This window comes from Sciurus carolinensis, chromosome 5 (assembly GCF_902686445.1).
Source record: "Sciurus carolinensis chromosome 5, mSciCar1.2, whole genome shotgun sequence".
Lineage (NCBI taxonomy): Eukaryota > Metazoa > Chordata > Mammalia > Rodentia > Sciuridae > Sciurus > Sciurus carolinensis.
In genome coordinates, this window is record NC_062217.1 from 145,004,056 (window position 1) to 145,030,351 (window position 26,296).

Here is a 26,296-nt window from a genome sequence, read left to right on the forward strand (position 1 = left end):
TACTCTCGAGGTGAGGGACCTGGGGCACAGAGAGCTGAGCGTTGATAGAGCTGGGGAACATAGGCTGTCAGCTCTAATGCCTGTGTTTCCTTCCTCTGCTGCTCTGTCTGTCCTTCTAAGTGCTTCTCATTGTCCTCCATGATCTCCGTTAGCCCTCAGTTTCCCCAGTCTCCATCCCTCGGAGGCCAATCCTAGACCCTTCTGATTTCGGCAGTTCTTCCCAGTCCCTCTCACACTCCTGTCTGCTGCTGCCCAGTGCCTGCCCTTTCCTGCAGTATGAGATCAGTCTCACTCGTCTTTCCCTGTCCTCTTCTGATTTGTCAGTATCACTTGCTCCCCTATTTGCTTCTGTTGCTATAACTTTCTCGAATTCCTCTGAACCTTCAAATCTCTCCACAGTTTTCTTGAATCCCCTGCCACCCAGAACCTCCTATTCCCAATTTTCTCACCTAACATCTTCTGACACCGCTCAGTCATTTCTGCATCCCCCAGTCCTCCTGTCAGTTCCTCTTCGACTCCATTTCTCTTCCTACTTACTTCCCAGTCCCTTCCAATTTCTTTCTTTGCATTCTAGACTTTTCATTACTTTTTTGTTAACTTTTTTCCACAATAAAAACATTTGTCTCTTACAATTTTGAACAAATAAAAACATTCACAGTATAAAAAACTTAATGCAGAAAACCATGGTAAAGAATATTAAAATCATCTGAAACACCACTGCCCTGAAAGAAGCACTAAATGTCATTTTTTCCTACCTTTCTCTGTGCTTATGCCCACACATGCACATACACACAGCTTATATAAACAGAATCACAGTAGTAAATGGCAGTTCCAGTTTTCCAATTGCTCAGCCAGACCTTGGTGTCATCCTTGGATCCTCTTTCACTCACACCCCTCATATCCAGTTCATCCCAAATTCTGTTGGCTCTGCCTTCAAAGCATTCCATTTTCTGACTCACTTTTTCCTCCCTTCACAGGTACCACCATAGTTAAATCACATAAGTTCTCTTCTGGACCATGTCATAGTCTCCCTCTGAATTCACTGTTGCCCTTAGAGCCAATTTTCTATACCGTGCAATAGTCAGAGCGATCCTATTAAAAATCTGAGATAGACCATTCTAAAATATAAGCTAAAGTCCTTACAGGAGTCTTCAAGGCTTATGGGCCCTGTCCCCATTAGTACCTCTTGACTTCATTTCGTTTCTTCTGCTTTCCCCCTCTCACCTAACTCCAGCCACATGGACTTCCTTCTGTTCCTCACGGCATACTCTTGCCTTAGGGTCTTTGCACCTGTATCTGCCTAGAAGACTCTTCCTTTATCCTCATGCTTTATCCCATATTATATTTGGGTCTCTGTTTGAATGATACATTATTAAAGATACTGTGTCTATATGTTATAATCTATATGTACATATATAGATAACTTATAACATATGTTATAATCTGTCATACACATATCATGAACTTCTATGTAAAATCTTCCTTTTGCTTAAATACATTCAAGAAAACAGCATGACTGTTCCACATTACTTTGGGTAATATTGCTCTCTGAACGATGAAAAAGAAAGGTGGGGGGTTAAGACCTTATGGTCTGATATCTTTGGACCCTGTCCTACACTGGATGAGGTGAATCAGAAGGAAATATCACAGTAAGGTTCTAGTACATTTATCTGTATGTTGACCACTGGGGACAAAGATAAAGACTTATTTTTCTTTTTGGTATTCAGCAGAAGTCAGTAAATGATAGTTACTTCAAACACTTTTCCTTTGATAATTTACAAAATATTCCTGAGAGCCAAGATGAAGACTTTATGGAAGAAGTCATTTTTACAGATTTAATTGAAATAAAAGCTGCAGAATATGAAGATGATCAAGAACAAATCAAAAAACAACAGGCAAATATTTTTGTGCCAAGTAGTTCCCCAGGTAATATTTTTTCCCAGTAAAATATTCAAGTCATTAATGAATCATATTATAGGATAATCATTTCTTTGTATGCTGCATTCATAAAAAAAATTGGTCTAAAGTCATAGTAAGTTTTCTGTATTTGTTCTTCTATTTTGGACTTTAAAGTAACACCTTAGTTTTGTTATTAAGTGACTAACAAGCGTAAACTGCCAGAAGGTATGATGCCACGCATTTTAGAAGATGAAGGATTCTATATTCAGAGAAAGCCAGAAATATATAAAAAGACCTGCAACAAAATGGAAAACCGTCTACTTAAACTAGAAAAGGCAAGTGCACCAGCTAAGAGGCTAAACCACTCAGTGTGGCATTTGTTTTTTGTGAAATATTTAATCAATGTATTTTAAAAATATTTTTGATAGGGAAAGTGTTGGTTTGAAGAAAGTGGAGAAATATTGTCATTACCTTATCCTATTAAAGAGTCATGGAATTTCAGACTAAATATAAGCAAGGAATCTTTAAATCCAGCACTAAAGACCATATACAGGAAGGTAACCAGCAATAGTTTATTTGTAATCATGGTTGAAATTCTCATAATATCAATTATAAGTGGTGTTTCTGTGGTTTTGTTTTACCCTTTAAATATATTAAGTCTGGTAATATAATGACTAATATGATGACATATTTATTTATTGGCCTTTATGATTATGTTCTTGGTGAATATTTAATGATATGGGGAAGCACTCAAAATACAGTGTGAAGTAAAACAAGCAGGATACAAAATTATATATGATCCTAATTTGATAAAAGTAAGTAATGAATGAGTTAATGGTATTTAAGGTAATTACTAATATACCTTCTACCACTATAGATTACTCTTACCTGTTAGTTTTGCCTATTTCACATGAATGGGATCATAAACGAGGTACTCTATGTCATGCACAACAAGAGTTTGCTCACTTTTTTCTATGTAGAACTCCATGGTATAAAAAATGCATTTACTTATTTACCTGTTCTGCTATTGATATAAGGTGCATCCAGTTATCATCTATTACGAATAACACTGCTGTCTAATTTCTGCACATGCATTCTGACTGATACATGTATATGTATTTTTTGTTGGGTAAATATCTCAGAGTACAAATGCTGGCTACAAGTTTGTATGTGTTCAATTTACTATATAAGGCCAAACAGTTTTCCGATTGACTATAGGAGATATACACAAACTAGAAGCTTGTGAGAGTTAACTGCTTTATACTCTTACCAGTAGTTGATATTGTCTGTCCTTTAAATCATACCCATTATGGTTAATGTAAATGGTATTTCCTTAATGTCTGGTTGTTTTTGTGCTTTTATCTGGGCTTTTATTCATTGTTACCATGATCTTTGTGCTTTTGGTTTGACTCGCTTAATCTGTTTCTAAGAAGCCTATTTAATCCCCTTAGCTTGATCGCTACTTATAACCAGTGTGTCAGGGACTTAGTACCTCCCAGAAGAATTTATTCGAGTGTAGTACAGTTCTCATTGTGTATTGTTTTCTGTTGTTGAATTAAAATCTGCCTCCTGATCACTTCTACTTATTTGACCCTGTTTGGCCAATAGAGAACTCATAAAATACTTCACCTATAGATACCTCTTCAGATATTTGAAGCCTACAGTCCCTTCTATCTGTAACTTTTGCTCTCCAGTCTAAACTCACTTTCTTTGATTGTTGTTAGAAATTCTGCCATCTGTTACTCTCCTCTAGCTCCTGAGTACCACAGTGAGTACTGAATAAGACAAGATCAAAGGCAAAGGTTCATATCACTCCAATAGAAACCTAAAGCAAATCAGCAACATAGTTATCATTCATCCAGTGCTGAATCTGCTTAACACAACAGGCGTCTCTCATTTAGGAACTTTAATTTCCAAAAGTTCATTTGTAATTTAATTGTTTAAAACTGAAGCTGTTTTTCCCACTTGGTGTTTTTCCTGGTGATGATTCAGTTTACCAGTTTGTAACCAATTGACTAAATCCCTTAGATGGAATCTGAGTTGGCCCTTACATAGAGAATAAAAACTTGACAAATATGAATTTAAAAAAAAAAAAGGCTTATGGCCATTCTCCCTGAAATTCAGTGAGAAAGAAGGGAAGGTTCCCAAATCAGGAAAGAGTATGTAGGCAGAAATTTAGCTGCCATTCTGGTGGGTTGAGGTGGGACAGCGCTTTCTTCAGTGTAACAGCAGGTGTATTACAATAGTATAGACTAGAGGGTATATATTAGTCTGTGTTCTCTTGCAAAAAATACAATACCACAGACCACATAATTTTTAAATAGAATAGGTTTGTTTTGGTTCACTGTTCTGGTCCAAGATTACGGAACTGCACCTGAGGATGTTCTTGTTGGCAGTGTTCTCAAATGACCCAAATCATCACTTGGTGAGAGGCAAGGAGCATTCAAGAGACCCAGCCAAACTGTCTTTTATTTTAGTCCCGCTCTCAAGATAGCCCATTAATCACATAAATAGGTTGATTCATTCATGAGGGCAAAACCCTAATCACACTATAAGGGCCTCCCTGATCCCACCCCTTAATATCTCATAATGGCAATTGAATTTCAACATGAGTTTCAGCAGGGACAAGCCATATTCAAACTATAGAAACATGTCATTTTATACCAGACTAATCCAGGGAGAGGGGCTCATTGCTCTCCTTTGGTGGACACAGTCGCAGCAATTACTGGGAGTGGCTATGTACTCTTGGATTAGGCTCCACCTGCTAAGTAACTCACCAATCTCAAATTAAATCACAAAACCCAATCACAATCAGATGCACATGCTTAAATTTAAAATAGTGGATAAAACACGGATGAATCATTTTGCATATAATTTAAGTTCTACAGACTTCAACTAATTTAGGGGCAATCTAGTATCCCTAGATGGAGACAGTCTTACATAGGAAGAGCATTTGCTAATGTAGAATTTGCTTAGATGATCCAGATACCTTAAGGGAATTTTCCAGTGACTAGCAGTATCTCTATTTAGAAACAGTGCTTTAATAAGTCATTACCATTTAACTCTGATCCACAAATGACCAATACACCATCATGTAACCAAACTCAACCCAAAAGTTAGCACCATCTGTCATGTGTTCCTATAGGAAAATGTTTTTCATTTTATAATTTGAAAGTTCAACTTCCACTGGTAAGCAATAGTGAGGTAGATGGCAATAGTCCATAGCAATATGATTAAAATGCTGTAATCCAAATATGTTTTATGAAACTAAGCCATAATTAGTTTCAAAGAAGATCCAATTCTTATTTTTTATTTTTCCATATCTTTTGATTTTTCTACAATTGACATGTAACTTGTAATTTAAAAAGAAATAGAATAAAATTAATATTACATACATATTTTTCTCTAAAAGGCAATAAAATCTGACCTAGAAAGCTCTTTGAGGAGCAAAATGGAAGGTCACAGGGAAATGTACCAAGTAGATCTCAACATTGTCGGTTTGCAGTTCAGCCATCATCCTCTCTTCAATAAAGAACAAGTATTATGTGCTAGGCTGCTTCAGTTTTATGAATGTTTTCAGGACAGACAACAACAGAATTTATCTCAACTGCTGTATGAGAAGGTAAGAATGGCTTTTTGTTTTAGAACTGAGCATTTAATAATCAGAAAAAGTTCTTAGTATAGATCAACTTACTGTATAATATTTTCCCTTTGCATTCTAAATGTTGAACCAGTTAGAACAATGGTTTGATTTCCATTTTTCTGAAAAGAAAGTAGGAGTAGACTGAGGAGACAGCGTTAGACATTTTGAAGGATATTTATCACATATAAATGATTTACTAATCAGTGGTATGGTTAATCTTTTGACTCAAGAAGAATATTTGAAAAGATTATGACTTAAAAGAATCATGTATCTCTTTTATAATACAATTTTTGGTAAAAAAAAAAAAAATCAGAGATTGTGAATCTCAAGTCAAACTGAAAAGTCTTAACTAATCCAAATATGACAGATGACTAATCCTTGGGTGACTAATCCAAATAGTCATTTAATGACATCATGAAGGATATATAAATTTTGAAGAGGAGTCAAAGCGGGTACCTATTGATTATTTTCACAAACTTGTACCTCTTGTTTAAATTCTCTGCTGGGTTTCTTTCAGGAAAGGCATTTTGATATATCTCTTTCAACTAATGAATACCTTTGAAATAAAATACCTACCTAGTGAGGTATTTAATCAGTCAGTTCTGTTACAGTCACCAAGACATCTCAGTAAGCTTGACATGAAACTGCACCTTAATAAGTGTTTGCTTTTTAAGATACAAATACAAAAAACATAGGACTTAATTTATTTAATTTTCATATTAGCCATCATATAGGAAATTTAATAGATGAACACCACCAACACTGGAATAAGACAGATATTGAATATTCTAACTGTTCATTTACTATAGCCATTGTTTGTATGAATGGAGGAACGAACTCTGAAGTTAAGATACAGGTCATTAAAAAAAAAAACTGTCTTGATTTATAGATTTCTACTTTATATAATTTTCTCCAATAGTGTTTTCTCATCTTTAAAGTCTGATTTAGCAATAACAATTTTATTTCATAGCACACTATCTATTTATATGTAGAAAGAGAAATTCCAGGTTTATTTTTTCATATAGTATGCTCTGCATAAAATAAAAACTTCTTAGGATCATTGTTTATAACATATATTATTATTGTTATTGATTCTGAGGTAATGGGTATTCTCTAACCAAAAAAATGACCATTCAAGGGCAATCAATAGTGCCTGATATCCAACAGACAAAAATTATAATGATACCTTTCTGTATATTTTTGTGATATGTAAGCATATGTGTGTATGTGTATAATTTCTAGGCTTTTGTTTTATCTAGAATTTATAGCTGTGTCTTGGGCAAAGCTGAATTCCAACTCAATTTGTAACCCCCCAAAAGTTAGCCTAATAGCTAAGCAGCATCATTTCTCTACTGACTTCAAATACTGCCTTTATCATAAACCAGCTGGACATATTTATATAATCTTATTTAAGGATTATTTATTCCACCAACATATTTGTCTAGTCCTATTCTATTTTCATTATGATATTTAGTTATTAAACTGTGATATGTCATGGGATAAGTGCCTTCTCATTATTGTCATTTCTAGAGTGTTTTTGAAATTTAAAAAATTTAAAAATTTAAAATTTTAAAATTCCTGTTACCATGTTTATTGTGATTACATTTTACTGTTATATTAATGTTTTATTTTTATTGGTTCTTATACATGATAGTGGTTGTTATATTAATTTTGAAATAAATTTTGTCTTTATAAAAATTGGATTTCTTCATCCTGGAATATAGTGTCTTCCGATTCGTTTAAGTTCTTTCTTTTGTCTTCCAGTGAAAGTTGTCTTGACTCTAGTTCCCATAAGTTACCCTTAACTGACAAATTTTCCTACACGGATTTTAGGATATAGTTTTTTTTATTGTAAACAAATGAGATACATGTTGTTTCTCTGTTTGTACATGGATTCAAGGCATACCATTTGTGTAATCATAAATTTACATAGGGTAATGTTGTTTGATTCATTCTGTTATTTTCCCTTCCCCCCACCCATCCCACCCCTCTTTTCCCTCTATATAGTCCTTCCTTCCTCCATTCTTGCCCCCTCCCTAACCCTAACCCTAACCCTAACACTAACCCCTCCCACCCCCCATTATGTGTCATCATCCGCCTATCAGCGAGATCATTCTTCCTTTTTTTTGAGATTGTCTTATCTCACTTAGCATGATATTCTCCTTTTTCATCCATTTGCCTGCAAATGCTATAATTTTATCATTCTTTATGCCAGAGTAATATTCCATTGTGTGTATATATATATATATATATATATATATATATATATACCACAGTTTCTTTATCCATTCATCAATTGAAGGACATCTAGGTTGGTTCCACAATCTGGCTATTGTGAATTGAGCAGTTATGAACATTGATGTGGCTGTATCTCTGTAGTATGCTGATTTTAAGTCCTTTGGGTATAGGCCAAGGAGTGGGATAGCTGGGTCAAATGGTGGTTCCACTCCAAACTTTCTGAGGAATCTCCATACTGCTTTCCAGAGTGGCTGCACTAATTTGCAGCCCCACCAGCAATGTATGAGTGTACCTTTTTCCCCATATCCTCGCCAACACGTATTGTTGCTTGTGTTCTTGATAATCGCCATTCTAATTGGGGTGAGATGGAATCTTAGGGTGGTTTTGATTTGCATTTCTCTTATTACTAGAGATGTTGAACATTTTTTCATATATCTGTTGATTGCTTGTAGATTCTCTTCTGTGAAGTGTCTGTTCGTTTCCTTAGCCCATTTGTTGATTGGGTTATTTGTATTCTTCGTGTAGAGTTTTTTGAGTTCTTTATAGATTCTGGAAATTAGTGCTCTATCTGAAGTATGAGTGGCAAATATTTTCTCCCACTCTGTAGGCTCTCTCTTCACATTGCTGATAGTTTCCTTTGCTGAGAGAAAGCTTTTTAGTTTGAATCTATCCCAGTTATTGATTCTTGCTTTTATTTCTTGTGCTATGGGAGTCCTGTTAATGAAGTCTGATCCTGGTCCGACATGTTGAAGATTTGGACCTACTTTTTCTTCTATAAGATGCAGGGTCTGTGGTCTGATTCTGAGGTCCTTGATCCATTTTGAATTGATTTTTGTGCAGGGTGAGAGATAGGGGTTTAGTTTCATTCTGTTGCATATGGATTTCCAGTATTCCCAGGATCATTTGTTAGAATATAGTTTTTGTCAGTTTTATTTCTCTATGGAAATATGTTTAACATAGCAGTTTTATATATTCTACTGTATATCATCTTTCTTGATTTTATTTTTACTTATTTTCCTATGTTGTTATATGTTGAGAGAAATCCTAAGTCTTGGCTAGCAGCTGTGAACGTCTCAAGTATGTAAAAGGAAAACTTTCACACATTCACGCCCATCAGAAATACCTACGGGGAGGAGTATTCTGCTCTGGCCACTTTGGAAAGTAAACAACTGCCCCCAAATTGACCTAGTGTTACCAAGGGAACCTGTATAGGGTCCTGGTGGTCTGATCCCCCGTGGCACATTGTGATTGGGCAAAAAGTCTATAAAATGTAAGGTTTTTCCTGCAGTAAACGAGTTTGCAGGCTGCTCACCATAAGCTTGCTTCTACCCAACTCCTGGGGTCTGGGTCTTGACTCCACGGCTCTTACCTGTGCCTGAGCTAGCCTGGTACCCCTACAATTATACATTTATACTGTCATAGAAAGGCACAGATAGTTATCGATAAGGTTTTCAAGTGTGGATCCAATGATGGCAGTGTATTTATGGATATAGACAGAAATTTTTTTCTGTAACCATGATATTTTAGGTGGAAGATAAGATACGTACCTGTGCTTGATCTGCTACCAATGGCATTTCTTTATATCAATTGATGAACTGATTACTGATGTTTATTCTTAGATATTGAGGCTCTTCTCAATTCTGACCCAAGGTGGTTATATAAAATATATTTTGGAAGACAAAACAATAATACACAAACAAGTTACACATTTATGCTTTCGCTGCACACGTATAAACCTACAGGTGAATTGGAGTAATGGCTTTTTTTCTTTGTTGTAGCTGAAAGCACTGACAAATGCCATCCAATTAGCAAATGAAAATTTTGAAATAGATCCGCTTACCAGAAAATCGTTACAAGACTATTATTGGCAGATAAAGTAGGTTTTGAACCATTCATATATTAATCAAACATTAAGTAACTTTGGTTTTGCACTTGAAATGGAATATATAAAATAAGAAAAAGTATAAGAGCTCTACTCCTTTTTCTGCATTTTTATTGGTGTATTATAGTTGTATATATTGAAAAGATTTGTTATTATATATTCATACATACATACAATATAACAATACAATTTGACCAATTATAATATTATATTTCAGCAATCTTTCACTGACTGCTTCCCCACTCTTTCCCTGCCTTCCGCCCTTTGGTCCTTCTCCTCTCCTGATCTAGCTCCTTGATTTTTAGGAGATCTACCCTCACCTTTCTTTTCTTTTATCCTCTCTAACTTCCACATATGTGAGAAAACCTGATCCTTGGTCTTCTGAGTTTGACTTACTTCACTTAACATGATGGTCTCAAGTTCCATGCATTTTCCTGCAAATGACATAAATTCACTTTTCTTTATGCATGAATAAAATTCCATTATGTATACATACTGCATTTTCCTTTATTCATCCATTCATTGATGGACACCTCAGCTAGTTCCATAGTCTGGCTATTTTGAATTGTGCTGCTATAAATATTGATGTGACTGTGTCATAGGCATACATGTATCACTGTAGTAAGATGACTTTAATTCCTCAGGACAAACACTAAGGGTCATAGATGGCTCCATGCCTTGTCCTTTAAGGGACCTCCATACTGATTTTGATAGTGGTTGTACAAATTATTAGTATAAATTAATAGTTCTACCAAGAGTGTAAAAGTGTTCCTTTTTCTCCTCATCCTCTCCAGCAAATGCATGGGTTTTCCACTCTCTTTCTTTCTTTCTTTCACTATTCTTTGCTTCCACTATCCTTCTTATTTTTTTGGTACTGCAGGATCTTGTGGAATTCAAGGTAGGATATTTCCTTTTTCAGGAGAATTTTTATTTTATCAGGGCACTTTTGAATAGTGAAAAACCTTCAAGGAATTATTTTTTAATGATGAAATTTCAGTGGGTAAAATTTTTAAAATAAGACAACAGGGGTTTCAGATGTGAGTAAAATGGGAAAAAAATGTAAGGTAAAGGGTATCTAGAGGAGTAGTTCTAACACATTCTTCCAGACTATTCTTAATGACTTACAGTTTTAATGCACCAACATATATTTGATCTGCCATTATTGTAGTAACACAAAATGGCTGTATGACTTAGAAAAAGAAAAGGACCTCTCCCTGCTACACAATATATTACAGACCTGGAAACAGATAAAATCCCTGCGACTACGTCAAGGATTTACAAGCACTCCAATAAAGTTACAGTTTCAGAGGTAAGTGACTGCTCTATTTACTCTTATGGTCCTCTGAGAAACTGCTCATGAATAAGTGAGAATTCTTGAAGTTAGACAACTATTCCTTGTAGTCAACAAAGGATTTGTATCATGAAGACATAAACAGTTTTTACAATTTAGTAACAAGACAACCCATCTTAAAAATGGGCAAAGGTTTTGAACAGACACTTCACTAAAGAAGATATATGTATGGCAAATAAACACAGGAAAAAATAAATAATATCATTGTCATATCAATAAAGAAATTTACATTCAAACTGCAGTGAAATACCACTACACACCTATTCAAGTGACTAAAATCCCAAACAGTGACAAGAAAGAGGTTAGCAAATAACTGCTAAGGATACTGAGAAGCAGACATTTTGATTGATAGCTGGTGGGAATGCAAAATGATAGTCATCTTGGTAACAGTTGGTACTTTTTAAGAAAGTTTAAAATAGACTCCACAATCATACTTCTAGGTGAAACGTTTTAGGTAATTGGCTAAAGTTGTAAAAAAAACATATCTACTGGAAGAGATGTAATTACAGTTCAAAACTAAATTTATTAATCACTTAAGTTACTTACAAACCCATAGTGAAATGGCCAGTTCCCTCCCCACAACTCATTATCCTAAGTCTTTTTCAAAACTCTAAAAAGTTCAGTGTAATTTCAGGCAATTAGGAAAGATGTTTATTTTGTTGATATTTTTTCTGCTGCAGTAGATTTTGGCAAAATTGCATCTGACAGTTTCTAAAGCTAAGCCCACCATGGAACTTTATCTTAGAATTAAATTAATGTAAACTTGATAACTTGACTCTAATCTTTTAAACCAACTTTACACACCTATGTATCATGAGCCCCTGTGCAAGAAGGAAGAGCTATAGATAATATAGGTGGACCTATTGCCTGCTCACCACCAGTTTCTGTTCTCATTATTCTGAACTCTTGATACTACCTAAGGTCCTTTTTTTCTTTCTGACATTTAACACTCAGCTTTCCCATTGGACCTGGGCTTACATTCACTTCTCTAGAATACTTTTAAACAGCTCTATTGAGATATAATTCATATAACATACAGCTCACCCACTTAAAGTGTGCAGTTCAGTGGTTTCTAATATATCCAGTTCCAAAACAGTCATCGCAGTGTAACCTTACAACACTTTAACCACTCCCAAAAGAAACCATCTTCCCCTTAACAGTCACTCCTGATGTGTGAGCATGTTTTCATTTGTCTTGGGCATACCCAGGAGAGGAATTGCTAGGTCAAATGGTAACTCTGTAGTTAACCCTGTGAAGAACTGCTAGACAGTTTTCCAAAATAGCTGAATCACTTGATACTCACAAGAGAGCATATAATATCTTTCCAGATGATTTTCCTCTTAAAGCTTAAAACTAAATAATGAAATCTTCTACTGGGATGTACAAAAATCCTTAAGCTATCAGGAAAACTCAACTTCTAGGTCATTTATTTTCTGAAAGGGTTCTGAATAAGTGGAGTTTTGTTGAACTAATAAAAAAGAAATAATAATAGTACCCACTTCACAACAATGTAAAACTGGAATGAGTTAATATGCATAAAGTTCTTTGAACATTGGTGCATAGTAAATACTGTGTAAGAATTAGCTAATACTAATTGCAGCAGAATTACTACTGATGTCAGTAATTGCTTACTGGTTATACATAAGCACCAAGGAGTATAGCTATGTTTTACACTTAATAGCTGGTCATTGCCTTTATACCTGGTCATAGTCTCATAACTTAAACAAGAGAGGAGAAAAAAGTGAGAGGAGATGTGGTGTGCCCTTTAGATATATCACCCTATTCCTTTGGTTATTTATTCTCACCAGAGGAAAGTTTTCTTGATATCCTTGGAAAAGGACTGTAAATGCTAATGGTAGATTTTCTAAGTAAGGATAAATATGTGAAAACAGAACAAGCTTAGGAAGGGCTTTTTTATATTTATCATTGATAATTTCCTTAGGTTATAAAAGAATTTGTTGTAAGAGATTGGTTTTGTGTGAGTGTGTTTGTACATGTATGTTTTGGTAAGACCTCTAACAACTCAAATACCTCTATTATTTATGCTTTAAATAATTCTATTTATTCTTAATTAGGACAAAAATGAATAAATTTGATAAGCAAGAACAAACAGAAATGCCTGAGGCTAAGAAGAAAACTGAAGGAAAAGCACTTAAGAGTAGAGAAAAACAGGTGATTTTTTAATTGCAAAATAACATTCAACTCATCTTAAACTAAATACAGTATGTCATTGTTTGCAAAACAGGAAATCTTGATATATGTAACAGATATCTAACAAAATGATAAATGAAGAAGTCAAACTTTAATTTTAAGAATAATTGTCCTAAATAATGAATGTACATGGCATAAGTTATATATTTGTTTTTTGATTTCTAGAGCCTCTTATATTTAGCATCAGAGCTTAAAGAAACAGAAAATGAAAGAATAGAGTCATTTACCTTGATGCCACAACTTTCCTTCACAGCTGAATTAACACATTTATCCAAGTGTTCACTGTAAGCATTTTTAAAGAATTATTTTTTCATTATATAGTCTATTAATTTTATAGATTTTAATAATTATTTCTTGAGTAAGTACCATAAACAGGACACTGCTGAGGTTTTTTTTTTTTTTTTTAGCATTTTCATATTTGACAATCCCCATAGCTCTGTGGAGTCTGATGTTATCCTCATCTTAGAGGTGGGGAAATGCATGCTTATGGAAGGTTCAATTGCCTAGGGCCACACATCTAATATGTGACCTGAAGTGAGACAAAAGCCAGTTTGGCTTGCCATAAAGGCTATCATGACTTCACTAGTAAGCTTAATATATTAGTCATTTTTGTTTTGTTAGGATAGTAATTTTTATTCATATATAGATAGGTGGTATATAAAACTGTTTTTCAAAAAAAAAAAAAACAAGATTATACTATCATCTGTGCTTGTGAAAGGACCCCCTTGCTCTCTTAAAAACTATTCTTATCAAGAGGACCCTTCTTTGACAGTACAAATTTCATTCTAGCGCACTTGTAACTTCTTTGAACTATGCACCTGTAAATTATGTAAAAACTAGCATCATACATAACCCACTTCTCTCATCTGCTAGGTCTGTGGATCCAATCTCCCTTAAAGAGGCTATGGCAACTCAGAGCCCTGAACTAAATCCAGTTCCTCAATATCTCTATCCCATAGGAAACTTTGTACTCTTCCATCTTGGAGTATTGTGAAAATGCACAGAGTTGGAATGTAGTGGATACTCAATAACTGTTTATATCCATTGGTAGTTATATTTAAAAGTGAACATTGGCTGGGGACATAGCTCAGTTGGTAGAGTGCCTGCTTCGAGTGCACAAGGCCCTGGGTTCAATCCCCAGCACCACAAAAAAAAAAAAAAGTGAACCTTAAGAGTAGCAGACACAGGGCTGAGGTTGTGGCTCAGTGGGAGAGGTGCTTGCCTGGCAAATGTGAGGCACTGGGTTCAATCCTCAGAACCACATTAAGAAAAAAATTTTTACGTCCATCTACAACTAAAAAAGATTTTTAAAAGAGTAGCAGACACAAAGGCACACTGAGCACCAGTCTTTCTAACTAGAGAAGTGCAACAGTGAAACGACCACCTTCTTCCCAGTAAGTGCCTGAGAGCATACAAAAGCATTATCTAAATGAGGGGAAGAAAACAGGAACTATAAAAATGTAAGCTGGAGGGAAAGAGGACAATGAGTTGGAAGAAGATACTAGTGCTAGAAAATCTGGATTGAAACTTAATGGAAGCCAAGACAAAAGGAAATATAATGCTTTATAATCTTTTTACAACCATCTGGTAGAGTTGTTGTCCATTTAAATATCCAGCTGAATAAAAAGTGTTTCTTTAGAAAAAAAAAAGTAATATGTTGACATCAAGGAGTGAGGTGAAATAAATACAGAGATTGAGGAAAAATTAAGAATGGTTTACCAATGAAAAAGGAAAGATTTCCTGAAGATAAATATAATCCTGAATTAACAAATTTTCATAATTGAGTAATGAGCTCATTGTTAAAACTACTTCTAGAAGGTAGCATAAAGGGCAACTTTCACTTAGATATTTCTCTGAAGATAATTGGGAAGATGATCAGAAGAGACTAACAGGGAGATAGGAAGAAACACCTTTTGTCCCCTAACCTGAGAAGGTTACAGAGAAGATGGGTAGATAGTAAGTAGGCATGGAGATTCTGGGTGCCTAGGATAATCAATGGGGGCAAGGGATGGGGGAGTAGAAGGGAATTTTAAGTTTCAACCTAGGGCTTATCTTTCAACAAGTTTTCTCCCTTCTCAAAAAGGGGATCAAATCTTAAATATCATTGTGTCAGTTGCCCTGCAGCTGGGAAGATGCTCCTTAAATGTTGGTTGGGTGAATGAATGGACAGATAGATGGAGGGCTCTAGGATCACTCATGGATCATTTCGTTTTCAGTAAGTGTTTCCATAGAAACCTCAGGGAAGTAACCTGGTTTGTCTCTCTGATCTTTGGGTTCAGAGAAAGAATGGCTTCTCCACTGTCTTAGAGAAAAGGGGTGCACAGCCCAAAGCCTAGGAGATTTACAAAGACCTTTTAAGGGGACAATAGCAGGCCTATTGCCTGTTGCACATCTTTGAAGTTATTGAAAACTAACTCTCTCTCTCTCTCTCTCTCTCTCTCTCTCTCTCTGTGTGTGTGTGTGTGTGTGTGTGTGTGTGTGTGTGTGTGTAATGTATCATGAAATTTAGAGAACAGTTTTGAATTCTTGATACAAGTCCCCCCACCCCTGCCCAAGTTTCTCATTTTCTCCTAAGACATCTGGTGGGTAAGTGCTATAAGTCTAATTTAGTAAAATAAATAGCTAAATGATTTATAGTACCCTGATTTTAGTTCTCTTTCTATTTTTGAGTATACATTTTTCTTTAAAAACATCTGCCTAGGAAGGAGAAATTTTTATCCACATACAGGCAGGTCTTATTTGACTTAAAGATACCATTTGTTCTCTAAAATGATCATCTTTTTAACATACTAAGATATATTTTGAAAAAAAACCTATGTTTTACATCCATTCTGCTTTCCATGGATCATCTAAAGATTTATTTAATTTTTAGGCAAGAACAAAAGAGAAGAGCCAGAATTCAGAAGCTTAAATATTTTCTTAAAATATTTTACAATGATAAACAGGTTTCTTGCACTTCAGTATCTCCTCTACAGCTTGATTTTAAAGTAATGTTTCAGCAAATTTTCAATATTCAGTTAATATATTGGCCTGAAACAATTTGCTTGGAGGTATGCCATTGTCATTACTTTTATATCTTATTTTTTGCCATTCATAATTTTTCATGTTAGCTACTGTTATATGTGATGTTATTTTTATATTAAAATGACTATTTTCTATAGTTAACAATTTATGTATAATTAATAAATACATAATCCATCTCTCTATGGCCTTTTATTTCATAAAAACAAAATTATTTTATTTGTGGTCAGTTCAAATATTTCTTTCCTGCTAAAATTTCTGCTGACCTTGATGTGCAGCACTACTGTTCATTCACAAGTGAGTTGGAAGAAGGCTGTTTAAAGTTTAAGTTGCCTAACAACCAAGAACATTGAATGATTTCTATACATTTCCCTAACCTTGATTGGATGGCTTCAGTCTTGCTGTATTTGTTCTTGACTTTAAAAATGTTGATCCCTTTAAGAATCAAGTGAAAGAACATACAACAGACTCTTGGTCCCTGACCAAAGACCCCTGGCACTAAAAGCAGAAGAAAATGAGATCATTTAAAAATTTGAAAATTGGTAACGATTAATGGAGAGACACTAAGTTGTTGTGGCCAATACAGGGGTTAAATTTGAAGCTAGACCTAAAAGTAAAGTTAGGAGAGAATAAGGATTTATTTGTGTGAAGATGGAGTTTGGGAGCATAGAAAGGATTATAATTACTAATCTTGTAAGCACGAAACTATGGTTGCTGACCTCAGCAGATTCTGAGAAGCCTTTTATTCATTATCAGACTCAGGCACCATTGGGGCTCATTTTCCAGACGCAAAAATGGCTGTCAGTTATGGGGAAATTTTGGTTCTATAGAATACAATGAAGATGGTTTAATCATTGGAAGCCATGGATGTGTCATGGCTTCCAATGCACAGTCAGGGGCTAGTTGTACAGGTTAAAACTTTAACGGTAGTTGTAAAAAGGTTGAAACTCACTATTATCTGGGGAGATAGGAGCCCGGATCCCAAGGGATGAGTAATCAAATCTTGCCCATTGCTTGTCTTTCTCTGGGATCCATTGTTTCCCAGAGTTTCAATATTTGCTGTACATCCATTTAGGACTAATTTGTAATGGGGGAAGGTCAAAGTTCAGGGCCCAGCATTTAGTATCACCCCTTTCCTTCAGGGCCCATTGTTTTTAGGAAAGGATTCCTCCCTTCTCCCAAGCTACCCCCGTCTGCTTTTCTTGGGGAGTGGGGGAGGCTATCTTGTGGGAATATTATTTTCTAAACCCCTCAAATCTAACTTAAAATTATTTTTGCAATGCTTAAAATATTTTTGTTCTATTCCTGATAAATGCGTTATTCTTTATTTATTTACCCAAGTTCCTATTACCTATCCTTCTATTGAAATTCCTACTTTAAAAATATGCTGACCAAACCCAGCACAGTGATACATGCCTGTAATCCCAGCTACTCAGGAGGCTGAGGCAGGAGGATCACAAATTTGAGAATAACTTCAGTAATTTAGTAAGACTTTGTATCAAAATAAAGAATACAAAGGGGTAGGAGTGTAGATTGGTGGAAAAGAGCCTCTGGGTTCATTCCCAGTACCAAAAAATTATGTTGACCAGACTTTCCTACCATTGTTCTGGAAATAAATTGTGGTGTAGCAGTAGTTCAAGCACTTGATGTTTAAAATCTGCCTCAGGAAATAGGCAAATGTGTATTTCAAGTCCTGCAATCATCCCATCGCTTATCATATGACCCTAACAAAATAAGATGCAGAGAGAGAGAAAGGAGCCTAGTTAGAGATAAGTTAAACCATTAGCAGTTATGAAAACTGTAAAATAAATCTATATGCCCTAGTTGAACAGATTTTAACCTAAATTTCTTACTACTCCTCTGTACTCATTCTTCACTTCATTCAAATTGAACTACTTGTCTTTTCCCACACATACTTTCAGTTTCCTACTTCTAAACTTTTGGGCCTAGTCTCCCCATTTACAGTGCCCATTTTCATTTTGACACTTGTAAGACATGCCATTGCAGCCACCCGGTGTCGACAACTGCCATGGGTGGTGTTAGAGACTGTCTCTGGGAGACCGCACCAGGTGGAATTGCTTTTTTTTTTTTTTTCACTTCATTTGGCATATTAATATATCTGATTTTTCACATAGACAATAAAGGACAAGGTGGTCATACATTTATATTTCAAGGCACCAAAGGAGAAAGCGTGAGCAAAATTTGTGCAAAAGAACTATAGAGCAGAAGTTTAAGGTTGTAACCAAGACAGAGTTTTATGAGAGGTACAATTTCCCCCCTGGAGGAAGTGTACTTTTTTCTTTGTTTCTTTGTTTTAACTCATCAAGAACCACAGTGCTAGAAGAGCTCCTGGCTACCTTAGCACGAGCTCTGGAAAAAGGATGAAATTTTTCCAAAGGGAAAAAGAGGTTTCATTTGTTTGTTTTTGGCTTCTATGTCTTCTTAGAAAGTAGAGTGTTTCCCATAATTTTTTTTCAGGATTTTAGCTATCTTTGCAGTGAATTTCTAACAGTTGGGTATGTTAATAGAATCGTTCTCTTGATATTTTTCTGAGTCAGAGATCAAATGGTTCTATACAACGACTGACTGTGCTCTCGGTTAAGAATAGTAGATTTTAAGGAGCTTGAGAAAAGTAAGCTAGTCTGCATTTTACCTCCTTTGCTTGCAAATCCTTTGGAACTTTTTTTTTCAAAATGGCCTAGAGGAGTTAATTAACTTGCCATAGTCAGTCAGTCATTGGAAGATGTTGGTCACTGAGGGTTTCAGAGGTTCAGTCCATAGTCACCTAACTTCATAGCTGTGGACCCGAGATGACACAGAACATCATGGTGGAAGGGTGTGACGGAGGAAAGCCATTCAGTTCATGACAGGCAGGAAGCAGAAAGAGAGAGAGCACCAGGTGGAATTCTTCAGCCCTTTCCAGGGCCTGGTCTCTAGCCTGCAGTCTTCAAACCTGGATCTGACAGTCCACTGAGAATGCATCTGGATACGCTAAGCAAATCGATGAGGCCGATCTGTAAAATCAGAATGGCAGTTCAACATCCGAATTTATTTACCTCTTCATTTTCTCTTAGCTAATTTACTGATTTACAATAAGAAATTTATTTCACAGACCTACGACTCCTACAAACCAAACTTTTCTGCATTAGGAATGCCTTGGTCAAAGGGACCAGTGTGTTGGCTTAAATTCATTCTCATCAGGAAGTAGCAACCAGAAGAAATATTGACCTCTTTGGCTTTCCTTTTCCTCTGTCTTCTGGACTAATCAGCTATCCTTTTGATAAGCTTCCTTCCTTGTCTTTCAAGGGGAAGCCCCACCCCCACCCCCACCTTGGTTTTCTTCATTTTAAAGCATTTATCACTGTTTCCCCAAGCACTGACAACACAGTCTAGGTCAAAATAATTCTTTTCTATTGGTAGAGTTAGGCTTCTAAGGATGGCAGTGAACTTATGTGAAGTTGTAGAGAAAACACAGTGTATAGAATCAGAAGACCTGAGTTTCCTGCCCAGTGGACCTCTGTGGGGCTGTCTATTCAGCACCTCCCTTTTTCTTCTTTTAGTACTTTCCTTCCTTCCCAACTCCCATAGCTTATTTAACTTGTCCTTAGATTTCATGCCAATAACTCTTCCTTTTTCCTAAGTAATTCAACCTGGGTTTCAATCACAATAAAAACTAATACAGTTTTGTATGAGACCTCCATTTCTTTATTTGTAATATGGGAAGAATAATACAAGAACTTAAGATATACAAACATAAGGCATTAGGGCATTGTGTTATATGTACACAAAAGTTAGGTTATTGGGATATTTTGTTATATGTGTATTCTCAATACTATATTTGTAAGCCTCATATTCAGCTCATTTTCTATGAAACCAGCAAAAGTCATTACACTTATAAGATCATGATTATCTACTTTCCATTTAATCCTGTGATGAAATCTTATAGAGCAATATCTAATTTTTAGTCTAGTATTATAAAAAATGAATATAAATATCTTATTGATGGTCCTTATATTTTTTCTTTTACTTTTGTGTTTTGTATTTTCAGTGAGCTATCAACCATTTCTTTTATATTTAGGTTTATGAAATAAGTAAAAGGACAAGCTTACTGGCAAAACTGTACTTACCTTTACCTAACAACACAGAGGTGAAAGGCAAAACTGTCCTGGAATATATAGAATTTAGTTCCGATAAACTGGTCATTCCTGTGGATGGAGAAGTAGGAAGCAGTGAGTTTATTAAAAATGTTTCTTACCCCCCAGTTTTGTGAATAAGTAATAAATGATCCTAAGGAGCTCCAGAACATGTGGGTTAATCTCCAAACTATGTAGGAAAGGGAGAAAAGAGAAGGAAGGTAGGAAGGAAAGAGAGAGGAACTGAGGAAAGGACAAAGGAAAACAAGAAGGGATGTTTCCGTCCACTTATTTTTGCACTGATCTTACTCTTTATATGCAATTATATTTAAGTTGGCACATCTCCGAGAACGTTTTTCCTCTCCTCCTTCCTAAGATTCCTTTCTTTCCACCCTCGGGGTTTTTCAACCACTTGTGCCCATCTGGTGAAAAGGAAGGAGGTATGAACAAGTGAGCAAGAAAGACAGAAAAAGAGAAGTAGTAAAAGAGCCTGGAAAGGACAGAGGATGAGGACGGATGTAGTCTGCCTGGAGTCCACGTGAAGCAGGAAGACAGGGTGGAGGAGACCAAGAGGAAAGACTGAGGACTCGAAAAACTTAGGGAGTAATAGGAACTTAGCAGAAGTTTCAAGTATTTTTTTTTTTTTTTTGTATTGTTAAACTTTCTGGAGACTGAGGGGAAAAATGTTGAAAGAAGACTAAGGAATATAGGGAAAGGGAGAAAGAGTAACTCACATGCCCTTTTTCTGCTGCCAATGGTCCTTTCTTGCTGGAAGCCATTCCGAGAAAGAATGGTTATGGAACTTCCAGGCATAAGAGAAGTAAAGCAGAAACACTCAACCCTATGTATTCAGCTCAATATTTTCCTCTCTTTTTTGTAGTCTGTCTGAACAGTTTCCCTTGAGGTATCTTAGAGAGGAGATGAGGGAGTGCAAAGATAAGAGCTGGGGTCAGACAGAACTTTCTTTGTGTTCCTAGAGCTCTACAAGTAGAAATCAGAATCTGTGTTCCAACTGAACATGTTCTAAAAATTCATGTTTTTAATGCCTTTTATAAATAGATGTGCCTTTCCTTCTTGAGGGAAATAAAACTGAAGAACTTTGTCTTTTGACATCAGGAAAACTTAGCTATTCTCTATCATGGGCCTTAGATGAAAATGGTATTCCTCTGATACCTATGTCACAGTCAAGATCTGCGTACTATAGGTAATCCTCCTCCTCCTCCTCCTCCTCCTCCTCCTCCTCCTCTTCTTCCTTCTACTCCTCCTCCTCTCCTCCTTTCCTCCTCCTCCTCTTCCTCTTTTCTTTTTCTTGTTTCTCTTCTCTTCCTCTTCTTCCTTCTTTTCCTTCTTTTCTTTTTTGTGGGTAATAAACTTGTATGTTTGAAAAAGAATGCCACATCTCAAGAAGGCATCATACAAAATATATAAAAAAGGGAAAACTCAAGCTACAATAAAGCAGTTTAGTTTATTTGGATTTCTTTATTTAAATCACTCTACTAAGTCAGTTAAGTGCATTTATAAGTAAGAGGATATATCTCTTCAATGCTTAGAATTTTAGCCACAAGGATGATGAGAAATGCATTTCCATAGCTCTTCATTTGTAGGCAAAGACCAAGACTCCCCAGAATTTTACTTTTGGAGCTTTTAAATCTCCCAATCATTCTAGATTAGCAGAGAATCATTTATGCATAATCAACTTGCCGGAAGGCAAATCCTAGAAATTTTATTCTGTGTTCCCGGAGTTTCACATGCCCCTTGTGTACTTCCAGCTTTCCATCTGCGGAGTGGACATCTTCAATTTTTTGACTGGTCTTGAGCCAAGAGACTGTGTTGCTCACTTGGTGTCTGGTTGGACACACTGATGACAGGGATTTTCCCACAACCCACAGCTGAACACCTATAGAAGCACCTCAGGGAGTCTTTGTAATCAGACTTGAGGTTTTTACTACTTTCTCTGAGACAAATCATGGGGCTATATAGAGAACCAATGATTTCCTTTCTTTAAAAGAATGTAATGGGGGCTGGGGAGATAACTCAGTTGGTAGAGTTCCTGCCTTGTATGCACAAGACCCTGGGTTCAATCCCCAGCACCACACAAAAAAAAAAAAAAAAAAAGAAAGAAACATAATGGGATAAGTTTCTCTCTCTGATATATTTAAACTTTGCCTCAGGCCCTGTTTTCTAGGGGATCTGAGCTAAGATTATTCCTAGAAGAAGCTAATTTTGTTACATGATTTCAGGTCCAAAATATTTCTTATGACAAACATATCAAAAAAATTCAACCATGAGGGCAGAAATATGAAGTAAAAGAAAAGGAGATCACTTGAACTTCACCTGTGTAATTTGCTTACATTCCACCATACCAGACACTGTCTTTATTAATAATTGCTTCAGAAGACTCTTCATAGAAATATGAACAGATGTTGATGAAAAGAAGACAGTGTAAAATTTGTGTCTATGTTTGGTCTAAAGCATTATTGAATCTGTGTCAGAACTATATTTATGGTATCCAAATTTATAATTGGAAAATTTTGTGTCAAATTCTTTATAGAAAGGATCTTAGAAATTCTTCTGCTTGCACATGATGAAACAAATCATGTCTAAAGAGATTAACTGGATAATCCATGGTGGTAAAGAAATCTTTGGGGTTGAATTCCTTCTATACTTAGTCTATAGCTAAAATTGGTTGTGAACATATTATGAATCTAGCCTCAATATTTGAAGATAGTCTCATATGATCATATGATCCCTAGCCCATAGTGCCCACTTTAATTGCATTGCTCTCTGATATTTCAACTACAAAGATAAAGGGTTTTTTTTAAAATATTGTGTACTTCCTTAATTTTGCTTAAGCAGTTATTTGAATTAAATTTTAATACTGTGCATCCTATGAAAAGAAAATATTTAATAATTTTATTATGCTTAGGGTTTACAGAATACATCCAATCAATACCATTCACTTAAGCATCTTCTATATTTTAGTTGCTCCACAAAGCAAATGACAAAGATGAATTTTTATAGAACTTATCCTTAAGAATCTTGTTCTCTCTTAAGGAGAGTAGACATTTAACAAAAAAACTATCATAAAGTAAAAATGGGAGAAAAGTTAGGAGATACATATCTAATCCTTCTGTTTTTATCCTTAAATACAAAGATGGATAGATTTTAGCTTTAAATGCCCAGAATGTGGGTAGGTAGTGTTAACCTGTATAATGATGTACAACCTGCATATTGTATGCAAATTCCTGAAGTATTTTCTCTGTTAGTGTCTTAAGGAATGTAGATGCAAGAAGCATTCCTGGAATTCCCTGGCTGGTTAATGCACAGAAACTTTTTGAATGGGCAAATGAAGTCAGAATTGATCCAAATAATCCAGAATATTCTGACTTAGTGGAATTCATTACAGTAAGTTATAGCAAATAATAACACTATAACAATACTTGATTTCCTAAGCTCTACTCCCTTATGCTTTCCCATAGTTTGCTGTATATTTTTCTAGGCACTAGGAGACATGTGAAGGCAAATTTGAGGACAGAATTTTCAACCAGTTTTCAGTATTGTGAAGGCAATTAGAAATGCAGCAACTGAAATAATTACTTTCGGCCTGATGGTTTGTGCTCTGCCACTGCTTAACAGCCCACAGCATATTTAGCAAATATTCGTGGTACACCTGTTATGTGCCAACCATATTATTGGGCACTAAAGATATCAAAATGACTTATAGATGCACTCCTTCCCTCAAACTCCATTATCTGGTCACTTTTATTTTTCCTTAGAGTCAACTGAGCTGCTCTGTAAATCTACATGAGCTTTCTTTATACCTACATTCATGCCATTGCATTTGTAATAGCTGTCTTATCCACCCTGTAAGTCTAATTAGCATTAAACATGTATTCTTGCTTTCCTGCAGCCTTTCTTCCTTCCTTCCTTTCTTTCTTTCTTTCTTTCTTTCTTTCTTTCTTTCTTTCTTTCTTTCTTTCTTTCTTCCTTTCAAATAAACTCTTATGACTCTTCTGCCTTTTATTTCTTCATGTATTATATCTTTCCTTATGAAACCACAGCTAATAAATCTTTATCTCTCTGATGGCAACTAACCATTCATTTGCATTTGTTGAATAAAGCAACTCCATTAATTAGATTATTGCAACTAAGCTTTCATAGATCAGAGCTTCCCAAATGATGGGCAGAATTGGTTACAGGTGTACAAAAATACTGATCCTTCCTCAACTCTTAGGGCAACCAGATACAAGTCCTCTCTCATCTTTTCACTCTGTGTGCAAAATGATATTTTCATTTTCAGTATAAGTCATGGCTGAGAAAAGGTTGGGAAGCCTTTTAAGTTGGATTCTGTGTTTTTCTAGTCTTATCTCTATACACAGATTCACTTGCTTCATTCCTACTTACTTTGTGAATCTTAAATCTCACGGTTGACAAGGAAAGGGAAGTAGTGTTTTGAAATAATACTCAAATTTAAAAAATAGTATTTTATGAAAATATTTTACATTTTTGTGTCTTACAGTATATGAGACATAAGGGGCAGGATATTTCAGACTATTTCCGTCTTGAGCAGTTACAAGATGAATTTAACTTTGTTTCTGAAGAAGAAATGAAAAAGAGTAAACGTTTCCAGCTTTTACAACTTAGAAATGCAGGTCAATTAGATATTTTCCTTTTGCAGCAAATGCCTCTCTATGATAGGGAGATTCCGGATTTAGTCTCCCAGGTACCTGATTTTTATTTGAATATGGCTTATTGTATGATAAAGTTCATATTTTATTTTGTTAAACCTATCTTAATTTCTTTGTTAATATTTTTAAACTAATAATCTATAGATAGAGTTTTCTCCCTTCTCTTTAGGCATCTCCTAAATTCCAAAAAATCTTTAGCTTGCTTTTCAACTTAGTGTTCTTGGGACAATCTATTTAACAGCCAAAATCCTTTAGGTATATTCCAAATTTATGCAAATTCTATTTTTGTTACCCTAAAATGCATTACCAATTTAATAGTAGCTTTGGGGGACTGAGGAGGGAATATAACTATAGTTAACTTATGCATTGATTATAAGGCACATCTCAATTTCAGAATCTTTATTTTATATATATATATATATTCATATGTATATATTCATATATATAAGTGTTCATCTTATTTGACAGTGTGCTGCAACTGGCTGGCACCATCTGGTGAGAGCCCATCCCAACTCCACTTTAGTGATTTCATATTGTTACTTTAAATTTGCTCATGGGAAATTTTTATGCTATAAATCAGCAAATGCTACAAATTGGAGCTTCTCCTCCCACTTAGAAAGAATTTGCTGTTAAACATGTATCAATACAACACTAGTCTTGAAATAGATGAATTATAAGAGATGATTCCTGTAGAAATAACCACTTGTAGTAATCCTAGCACTTGAGCTTGCTAAGAAGTAGTTCAAGAAGAAAGGAATTATTTTTCCATCTCTGAAGAAAATGCCTGTGCATGCAGTTACATTACCACTGCAGGGTGATGTCAGCAAACTTAAATAAGATACTAGATTCTGATGTCCACATAAACAAAATCATACAGGGTTCATTACATTTAAAACTCAAGTTGTGCCAGGCATGGTAGCACCTATAATCCCAGCTATGTAGGAAGCCAAGACAAGAAGATCTCAAGTTGAAGGCCAGCATAGACAACTTAGCAAGACCCTGATTCAAAATAAAGAATTTAAAGTTCTGGGGATGTAGCTCAGTGGTAGAGCACCTGAATCACCAGTACCATACAAAAGATGACCTCATCCCGGAAGCAAATATAGAATATAGTCCTAAACTTTTTTTCAGCCAATTTTCAGTGAAAGAATTGGATGTTTTCTTCTCTCAGTGCCAGAGTGTGGCCACTGTCCTCCTACACATGAACTGAGTTGGATAGCAGTATTTTAT

At 35.4% G+C, this 26,296-nt stretch overlaps 1 protein-coding gene across 1 annotated transcript in view; it reads left to right on the forward strand.

Moving 5' to 3' along the window:
* Cc2d2b (coiled-coil and C2 domain containing 2B) overlaps positions 1 to 26,296 on the forward strand; it is a 92,091-nt gene that overhangs the window by 5,137 nt on the left and 60,658 nt on the right. The window contains exons 6-18 of the mRNA XM_047554393.1: positions 1,728 to 1,926; positions 2,098 to 2,234; positions 2,328 to 2,456; positions 5,312 to 5,521; positions 9,559 to 9,656; positions 10,831 to 10,971; positions 13,089 to 13,185; positions 13,390 to 13,508; positions 16,097 to 16,274; positions 20,324 to 20,474; positions 21,438 to 21,582; positions 23,645 to 23,783; positions 24,898 to 25,101. Coding sequence (XP_047410349.1) covers positions 1,728 to 1,926; positions 2,098 to 2,234; positions 2,328 to 2,456; positions 5,312 to 5,521; positions 9,559 to 9,656; positions 10,831 to 10,971; positions 13,089 to 13,185; positions 13,390 to 13,508; positions 16,097 to 16,274; positions 20,324 to 20,474; positions 21,438 to 21,582; positions 23,645 to 23,783; positions 24,898 to 25,101 — 1,947 coding nt within the window. The remainder of the gene's footprint in view (positions 1 to 1,727; positions 1,927 to 2,097; positions 2,235 to 2,327; positions 2,457 to 5,311; positions 5,522 to 9,558; positions 9,657 to 10,830; positions 10,972 to 13,088; positions 13,186 to 13,389; positions 13,509 to 16,096; positions 16,275 to 20,323; positions 20,475 to 21,437; positions 21,583 to 23,644; positions 23,784 to 24,897; positions 25,102 to 26,296) is intronic.